Source organism: Canis aureus, chromosome 5 (genome assembly GCF_053574225.1).
Source record: "Canis aureus isolate CA01 chromosome 5, VMU_Caureus_v.1.0, whole genome shotgun sequence".
NCBI lineage: Eukaryota > Metazoa > Chordata > Mammalia > Carnivora > Canidae > Canis > Canis aureus.
Window position 1 is genome coordinate 36,999,087 of NC_135615.1, and position 9,835 is coordinate 37,008,921.

At 45.3% G+C, this 9,835-nt stretch overlaps 2 protein-coding genes across 2 annotated transcripts; both read left to right on the forward strand.

Annotated features, from left to right (window-relative positions):
• Positions 1–1,207: 1,207 nt before the first annotated feature.
• On the forward strand, positions 1,208–6,944 carry LOC144313995 (protocadherin beta-18-like). Its single transcript, XM_077897568.1, has one exon. The coding sequence runs from the start codon at positions 1,350–1,352 to the stop codon at positions 3,735–3,737; it is 2,388 nt and encodes a 795-aa protein (XP_077753694.1). The 5' UTR covers positions 1,208–1,349; the 3' UTR covers positions 3,738–6,944.
• Positions 6,945–7,086: 142 nt separating this feature from the next.
• On the forward strand, positions 7,087–9,545 carry LOC144313996 (protocadherin beta-15-like). The gene is given in 2 exon segments (XM_077897569.1): positions 7,087–9,487; positions 9,489–9,545. Coding segments are annotated over 2 exon segments (2,310 nt in total). The 5' UTR covers positions 7,087–7,234.
• Positions 9,546–9,835: the final 290 nt, after the last annotated feature.

Genomic DNA, 9,835 nt, shown 5'->3' on the forward strand with positions numbered 1-9,835 from the left:
AATAGCATAAACTTTTGCTATCATGGTATTCATTATGTTCCTTTTTTTAAGTTTTAATTTATTTTTATTTATAGGGGGAGGGGCAGAGTGAAAGAGAAGGAGGAAATCTTAAACAAGCTCCACACAGCTCAGCACAGAGCAGACTCAGGGCTGGATCTCATGACCCTGAGATCAGGTCCTGAGCTGAAATCAAGAGTTGGATGCTTAAACAGCTGAGCCATCCAGGCACCCCTCATTATGTTCTATTTTTAAATGTGCAATCACTTTTCTGCCTCCATCTTTCAGGACAGAAACTGCTTACCACTCTATTCCTCCTAACACTTAGTACCATTCCTATAGCACAGAGCACATGGTCAATAAATATTTGCTAGATAAAGTAATGAGTGAATGAATAAAATATTTATGATTATGCCTCTGGAAGGCCTAGGTCTGCAAAATAGATTTCTTTTCCACAGCTAAACTGGGATCTAGTTTGTTAAATTTTTTAATGTCAGAAACGGACATATCTTGCTTTATTCATTACTATTGAGCACTTACTTTCTACTTCTGCCAGGTAAGTCTCCTATGAAGTGTCTCTAAGTAAATTATACCATTTACCCAGCCTGAAATGTCCAGTCACCCCAAAACAACTGTATTTATATATGTATTTATATATTAGGTTCAGTTAGAAATTCATGACCTTATTATGATTATTGACTTTTCTAGGAGTATTTGCTGATAGCTAGAGAAGACAACCTCTGTTTCTCCTTTCCAATTTTCCTGGTAACATTTTGCTCACAAATTCAATTACATGAAAGAATCCTCTTAACTTTTTTTAGTTGTTTTACATATTGTCTTCAAAGAGAGAGCATAGAAATTAGGGCTGTATCTTAAATATGATTTTTATATTCACTACAGCACTAACAGATTGTGGTTTGTTGTGTTAAAGACTGAATAATAATAGCGTCACATATCATAAAGAATGCAACTCAGAAAATAAGAATATAAGAGAAAGTGTAATTTAATCAACAAACACAAAATGAATTAATATTTTGCCTCAAACTTATCTGACTTATTTAAAACCTGAGAAGCTTCGGAATCGCATGGTGGCGCTGCAGGATAAGATGGGGACTTTTTTGTACCATCCAATGCTCTGGTCTCCATTAATCAGTGGAACTGAGAGCATAGGAGAAGCAGGAAGGGAGAAAGAGGCTTTCAGGAGAAAGCCAGGGAGCCAACAACACCCTTGTGACAGGATTACAAGTCTATAGATTCCCAGTGGTCCAGGCGGATAGATGAGAGGAGCAATTTAGGAGCTGTTTGCGACTGAGTTGAAACATTTCTGCAGAAACACGTTTGGCTAAGGAGCCATGGAGCCAGGAGAGAAGCATTCTCAGCAGATAAGGCAAGTACTGCTTTTCTTTGTTTTCCTCGGAGGGTCTTTGGTGTGCTCAGAGCCCTGGCGCTACTCTGTGGCAGAGGAATTGGAGATTGGATCCTTTATAGCCAATGTAGTGAAAGACAGCGGTTTGAGTGTGGAAGACTTGGTTGCACGGGGGGTGAGAGTCATCTTTGACGACTATAAACCATATTTACAGTTGGATCAGCAGAGTGGCAACTTGCTCTTAAATGAGCAACTGGATCGGGAGGCACTTTGCCATCTCACAGAGCCGTGTATATTGCATTTCCAGGTATTATTGGAAAATCCTTTACAATTTTTTCGGGCTGAACTTTGGGTTAAAGACATAAATGATCATATTCCTACATTCCTAGACAAACACATACTTCTGAAAATCTCAGAAAGTACTGCTCCAGGAACCTCATTCCAAATGGACAGTGCTCAGGACTTGGATGTAGGAAAGAATGGTGTCCAAAACTACACATTAAGTCCCAATCCTTATTTCCGCCTTAAAGTACAAGACAGTGATGATGGCAGAAAATACCCAGAGCTGTTACTGGACCAATCTCTGGATCGAGAAAAGGAGCCTGAGCTTAAATTAAAGCTAACAGCCTTGGATGGCGGGTCTCCACCCAGGTCTGGAACTACACTGGTTCATATTTTGGTTTTAGATATCAATGACAATGCTCCAGAGTTTGAAAGGCCTGTCTATGAGGTTCAGGTGCCAGAAAACAGCCCTGTGGACTCCTTGGTCGTCAGGGTGTCTGCTACAGATTTGGATGCCGGAATATATGGAGAACTATCTTACTCATTTTCCCATGTCTCTACAGACATACGGAAAACATTTGAAATCCATCCAATTTCTGGCGAAATCCATTTAAAAGCCCTTCTGGATTTTGAGTTAATTCAGTCATATACAATAAATATTCAGGCCACTGATGGGGGTAGTCTTTCTGGAAAATCAGCAATCTTAGTTCAGGTTGTGGATGTGAATGACAACCCACCAGAAATACTCATGACATCTCTTACCAGCCGCATTCCTGAAAATTCGTCCCCTGAAATGGTGGTAGCGGTTTTTAGCTTACGAGACCAAGATGCTGGAAACAACGGGAGGATGGTATGCTCCATTCAGGATGACCTTCCCTTTCTCTTGAGGCCTACCTTCAAGAATTTCTATACCTTGGTAACAAATGGGGCGCTGGACAGAGAGAGCCAGGCGGAGTACAACATCACCATCACCGTCAGTGACCTGGGGACCCCCAGGCTGAAAACCCAGCACAACATCACCGTGACGGTCTCCGACGTCAACGACAACGCCCCCGCCTTCAGCCAGACCACCTACACCCTGCGCGTCCGCGAGAACAACAGCCCCGCCCTGCACATCGGCACCGTGAGCGCCACCGACAGAGACGCGGGCGCCAACGCCCAGGTCACCTACTCGCTGCTGCCGCCCCGGGACCCGCACCTGCCGCTCGCCTCGCTGGTGTCCATCAACGCGGACAACGGGCAGCTGTTCGCGCTCAGGTCCCTGGACTACGAGGCGCTGCAGGCCTTCGAGGTCCGCGTGGGCGCGGCCGACCGCGGCTCGCCCGCGCTGAGCAGCCAGGCGCTGGTGCGCGTGCTGGTGCTGGACGACAACGACAACGCGCCCTTCGTGCTGTACCCGCTGCAGAACGGCTCTGCGCCCTGCACCGAGCTGGTGCCGCGGGCGGCCGAGGCGGGCTACCTGGTGACCAAGGTGGTGGCGGTGGACGGCGACTCGGGCCAGAACGCCTGGCTGTCGTTCCAGCTGCTCAAGGCCACGGAGCCCGGGCTGTTCGGCGTGTGGGCGCACAACGGCGAGGTGCGCACGGCCCGGCTGCTGAGCGAGCGCGACGCCGTCAGGCACAGGCTGCTGGTGCTGGTCAAGGACAATGGCGAGCCGCCGCTGTCGGCCAGCGTCACGCTGCACGTGCTGCTGGTGGACGGCTTCTCGCAGCCCTACCTGCCGCTGCCGGACGTGGCGGCGGCCGAGGCCCGGGCCGACCCGCTCACCGTCTACCTGGTCATCGCCTTGGCGTCCGTGTCGTCGCTCTTCCTGTGCTCGGCGCTGGCGTTCGTGGCGGTGCGGCTGTGCAGGAGGAGCGGGGCGGCGTCGGGGGGTGGCTGCGCGGTGCCCGAGGGCCACTTTCCGGGCCACCTGGTGGACGTCAGCGGCGCGGGGACCCTGTCCCAGAGCTACCGGTACGAGGTGTGTCTGACGGGAGGGACTGGGACCAGCGAGTTCAAGTTTCTTAAACCTGCTTTCCCCAACCTTCCTCCCCAGGAATGTAAAATGGAAGAAAGCCACACTTTTAAGAATAGCATTGAGTTCATTTAGGGATTTGATTATTGTGCAGAGCTTTTAGAATCAATGCTGTTTCTTTGTAAAATGCATTCATTGTAATGTAAAATTCTTTGTTTTGGGTAACTTCCTTTTACCTGAGAGTCTTCAGTTTGCTTTTTTTTAAGATTTTATTTATTCATGAGACATAGGGAGAGAGGCAGAAACACAAGTGGAGGGAGAAACAGGTTCCTTATAGGGAGCCTGATGTGGAACTGGATCCCAGGATCATGACCTGAACCTAAGGCAGACGTTCAACCACTGAGCCACCCAGGTGCCCAGTTTTCAGAAGTTTTAATAAAATGTTTTCTGCCCTTTTAATATTAACTGCAACCTCAAATCATTTACTCAAATATACAGCATTTTCCCTTCAAGCTTAATGGCACACTGGGCTCAATCATATTCTTTGGGTGTTCTGAGCTCTAGGTCCTCTCAATGAAACAGTTTCTATATGTTTGATAGAGGAAAATGCCTGGTATAAATAAAAACCACGCATGGTTTCTAAAGATACTGTCTTAGTTAGATTTTTTAAAAAAGCATAATCAATCTTGCCATTCTACTTTTCTGACATATTTCAGAGTAATTTTTCTGCATTTAGGTATTTTTCTTTGAAAATATTTTGAGAACTGTATATATGGCTGGTAGATGTTGTGTTAAAATAAATTCTAATCTTGTTTGGGTTAAGATATATATCCAACCACACTTCTTATCTGAGAACTTCCTCAGACTTCTCAAGGGAAATAATCACTGCTGAGATGTTTATTATACTTTTCTTTACCTCTCTTGGCCATTTTTGATTGACCTAAGTAATAGATTCCTGATTAAAGTAGGAATCGTCACATTCTCCAAGTTCCTAAATTTGTAATAATGATGTAGTTCATCTGTTTTTTTTCTTGATTGCTTGTAACTAGGAAATAAATATTAAGTATGGGCTAAGGTAGCCATGTTTAAACTTGTGTAGATTGGCGGCACAAAACGGCAAGCAGAGAGGGAGGAAATAATGGAGGAATGGAAGGAAAGTGAGAAGAAATAAGGGGGTGATGGAGGCAGAAGCCTAAGAAACAGAAGAGACTAAGAGCCACTTGGTTGTAGACCTGTCAGTTCTTAATTCCACTGTTCCTAAGTCCCTATTGTCTAATTGTTCTTGAGCTCTACGGTAAAACCCCACAGTTTCCTAAAAATTAACTCCTTTATTTAACTTATCTTGCGAAGAGTGCATTTCTTGAAACCAAAAGTGACAGGAAAGATGCATGCAATCTTGAGTATTCAATTAGACTATTAACCATAAAACCTAGGTCTTTTATTGCAGGCTTTTGATATTAATGCAATCAATGAATGTAATAAAAATGTACAAGCTTAGAGATAACTAATCTATACCAGAGAATTTTGTGACAAAACTTAATTTTGTAGACAATTTATGAGCTCTTTCAACAAAAAGATACTACAAAAGGTTTTATGGAATACTTTGTTAACAAGTTTCCCTCCATTTATTTTATGTGCTCCAGGATTAGTTTGAAAAAGTATCACTGAAAAAAAAGTAACACTGAAATTGTTATTGTTTGGATGTCTATACATCATACCTTCCTTATCATCTCTTTCTTTCAAAAATAACTGAGTTCAGTGTGAACAAAATAATTTTATCATCTAATGTAAAATCTTCAGGACCTATAAATAATCCAATTTATAGATCATATGGGTTAATTCATGATTTCATTAATAGTAATTTGATTGACACATACTCTATTACTAGAATCCTCAGGAAACAATTCAAGCTTCCTGCCAAGTATATGAGCTTAAAATTTTCTCCTTAGAAAATAAAGAGAAAATTTATCTGAGAGATGCAAATTGGAATGAAAAACTTAGTTTGATCCATTCACTTACTGACATAGGAACCAGCTTCTGTCTATTAATATTTCTAAAAGTACATGGACATTAAGGGCACATTTTCTTGGACATTTGATCCCACAATAAAGAGTCTGATCCATGACCAACATCTTTCTATAAGGAAATTATCTATTAAATTTTAGCTGTCAGCAGTATGTTCTCATATTTTGAGTTTACATAATCAGTTTCACTGTGTATAGGAAAACATTCTATTTTTTAAAAGATATTTTATTTATTTATTCATGAGAGACACAGAGAGAGAGAGAGGGGCAGAGACACAGGCAGAGGGAGAAGGAGGCTCCATGCAGGCAGCCCGGGTCTCCAGGATCAGGCCCTGGGCTGAAGGTGGCTCTAAACCGCTGAGCCACTTGGGCTGCCCAGGAAAACATTCTAAAATAAGATGTCGCTTTAAGTGATTTGTACCTTTAATAGAGTTAAACTAATATGCAAAACAATTTTTACACTTGGCCCATGCGGTTTTCCCAGTTAGACAGGTATTAGTGTGCCAGAATACAAGACAGTGTCTATTATTTAAATGTTATTAAAATATTGGCTAAAGTTTGATGCAACTGAGGAGACCCAGGCTCCCTAACACTGATGTTTATCCCAGGAGTAAAAGAACTTCAGTTTCATGCTAGAGTGCCAGGATCCCAAGCTATCCACAAGACATATGTAAGTTGCTTGCTAAAAATGAGTAAATCTTCCTTACTTGATAAAAGTTTTACCTGCTCTTTCAGATAAATCCAACTTATTTTTCTGCACTTTATTACTTTAACATCACCCCTTTATTTTTATGATCTCAACTATCCTACTTTTCCAGATCTCAGTGAATCTCTGCTTCAAAATGTGAGTATCTTGGTTTTAGGAATAAATGTAGATGTCTTTACAAATTGTTTTGGACAATGGAACAAGATAATGCAACATGCTCACAGAGGTACAGAAACATTCTCCTTAGACAATATTTACAAATAAATCATCCACAACCCTGTAAGCTTTTTACTGACTTTGCGTAATAAACCAGTTTCTAGCCGGTCTATCACTTAAGTTTATACTCCTTACATGTGAATGAATCATGTGAATGAATCTTTTCACCTATTGTGCTGGCAGTGAGTTAAGAGTTTAATTGTGTATATTCTCTGTTTAGGAATAGACTGATAGGTACACAACGTTTTCTAGTCAATTTTCCTGGAGAGTACAGATTATACAATATAGTAGACATACTGTGAACCCCATGAGGTCAGAGAAGGTATTTGTATGTTGTACAAATGTCAGTGCCTGAAATATAACACAAAATCGATAAACACTTGTTGAATAAACAAATACAGTTGGCTTTGTTTTTCATCCTTTCCCAAAGTGTCTGGCACCATTTCCCCATTCGTAATCTCACCAAGAAAATTTCAGCAAGCTAGGCTTAAGTACAACACATGGTGGCGCTATAAGCTAAGGCTGCGAAAAACAGACCTGCGGATGGTTAGCGTTCCGGCAGTCACACGCACTTCTAAGAGAAGATAATTCTTTACGGAGTTGCCTTGCGGCAGGGATTGATTCCCAGAGCGGACTGCCTAAAGACCAAACGGGCACTTGGATTCTAAAGATTTTTTCGCGTAGAAATGGAGGCTGAAGAGGAGCGCTTTCCTAGACTAAGGCAAGTTCTTCTCTTTGTTTTGCTGGCTCATAGTTGCGCAGAGCAGGAAGATTATCGTATTGCAGAAGAAACAGAGAGTGGTTCTTTTGTGGCCAATCTAGCAAAAGACATAGGGCTAGGGGTAAAAGAGCTCTCTTGGCGGAGGGCTCGGATCATTTTTAACGATGACAAAAAACATTTTCAGCTGAACCTTCAGACTGGAGATTTGCAAATAAATGAGAAACTGGATCGGGAGGAACTGTGTGGCTCCACTGAGCCCTGTGTACTGCAATTCCAAGTGTTACTGGAAGAACCTTTGGAGGTATATAGGTATAAGCTTTTGCTCAGTGACATAAATGACAATTCCCCTGTGTTCCCAGAATCAGAAATGATTTTGAAAATCATGGAAAATACTCTTCCAGGGACTGTGTTTCCCCTGAAAAACGCACAAGATTTGGATGTAGGCATCAATAACATTCAAAACTACACCATTTATCCCAACTCCCACTTCCACGTTCTTACGCGCAATAGCGGTGAAGGCAGAAAATATCCGGAACTGGTTTTGGACAAAGCCCTAGATCGAGAGGAGCAGACTGAACTTAGGTTAACTCTCCTGGCAGTAGATGGTGGAGTTCCTCCCAAAACTGGGACTGCCTTGGTCCTCATTGATGTCCTGGACATCAATGACAATGCCCCTGAGTTTGTGCAGCCACTCTATCGTGCCCAGATCCCGGAAAACAGTCCCCTGGGATCTCTTATTGTAACTGTTTCAGCTAGAGATTTAGACACAGGAACAAATGGCAAAGTATTTTATTCATTTTTTTATGGCGATGAAGAGATTAGTAGGACATTTGCACTTAATGAACTCACAGGAGAAATTAAAATAATTAGGGAACTAGATTTTGAAAAAATTATGTCATATGAGCTGGATATTAAGGCCTCTGATGGAGCAGGTCTTTCTGGAAAATGCACTGTCATAATAGAGGTGGTGGATATAAATGACAACACCCCAGAACTGACTATGGCTTCACTTACAAGCTCGATCCCAGAAAATTCCCCTGAGACCACCATAGCTCTTTTCAGTATTCAAGACCGAGACTCCGGGGAAAATGGGAGGATGTTTTGTTCCATCCAGGAAGATGTTCCGTTCACTCTAAAACCTTCCCTTGAGAATTTCTACAAGCTAGTAACAGAAGGAGCGCTGGACAGAGAGAGCCAGGCGGAGTACAACATCACCATCACCGTCAGTGACCTGGGGACCCCCAGGCTGAAAACCCAGCACAACATCACCGTGACGGTCTCCGACGTCAACGACAACGCCCCCGCCTTCAGCCAGACCACCTACACCCTGCGCGTCCGCGAGAACAACAGCCCCGCCCTGCACATCGGCACCGTGAGCGCCACCGACAGAGACGCGGGCGCCAACGCCCAGGTCACCTACTCGCTGCTGCCGCCCCGGGACCCGCACCTGCCGCTCGCCTCGCTGGTGTCCATCAACGCGGACAACGGGCAGCTGTTCGCGCTCAGGTCCCTGGACTACGAGGCGCTGCAGGCCTTCGAGGTCCGCGTGGGCGCGGCCGACCGCGGCTCGCCCGCGCTGAGCAGCCAGGCGCTGGTGCGCGTGCTGGTGCTGGACGACAACGACAACGCGCCCTTCGTGCTGTACCCGCTGCAGAACGGCTCTGCGCCCTGCACCGAGCTGGTGCCGCGGGCGGCCGAGGCGGGCTACCTGGTGACCAAGGTGGTGGCGGTGGACGGCGACTCGGGCCAGAACGCCTGGCTGTCGTTCCAGCTGCTCAAGGCCACGGAGCCCGGGCTGTTCGGCGTGTGGGCGCACAACGGCGAGGTGCGCACGGCCCGGCTGCTGAGCGAGCGCGACGCCGTCAGGCACAGGCTGCTGGTGCTGGTCAAGGACAATGGCGAGCCGCCGCTGTCGGCCAGCGTCACGCTGCACGTGCTGCTGGTGGACGGCTTCTCGCAGCCCTACCTGCCGCTGCCGGACGTGGCGGCGGCCGAGGCCCGGGCCGACCCGCTCACCGTCTACCTGGTCATCGCCTTGGCGTCCGTGTCGTCGCTCTTCCTGTGCTCGGCGCTGGCGTTCGTGGCGGTGCGGCTGTGCAGGAGGAGCGGGGCGGCGTCGGGGGGTGGCTGCGCGGTGCCCGAGGGCCACTTTCCGGGCCACCTGGTGGACGTCAGCGGCGCGGGGACCCTGTCCCAGAGCTACCAGTACGAGGTGTATCAGAGAAGAATCTGGGACCAGGGAATTTAAGTTCTTGACGTCTGTTGTCTTCACCTAACAGAGGTCTGTGAATGACGTGGAGGAAAACCTAAAATTTTGTAAATAGTTTCTGATTCAATTAGGAATTTGGATGAAGGTTAGTTCCTTCTAATTTTGATAGGTCCCCCTTACTGGTTTTGGTCCATATAGAATTTACTCTTTACTCTTTTTATCATTTGTATTTTGATGGAGACAAAGAATTTTCAACTTTATTGCATTACTGAAAAGTGAACATGTGTTGTATTTGTCAACTTTTCATTATCAAGCACTGTTGAATTGAAGATGACACCAGCCCCACCCTTTATTTGA

Excerpts from the sequence above, each read along its gene's own strand:
- LOC144313995 (XM_077897568.1), top strand. The coding sequence starts at position 1,350 with ATGGAGCCAGGAGAGAAGCATTCTCAGCAGATAAGGCAAGTACTGCTT.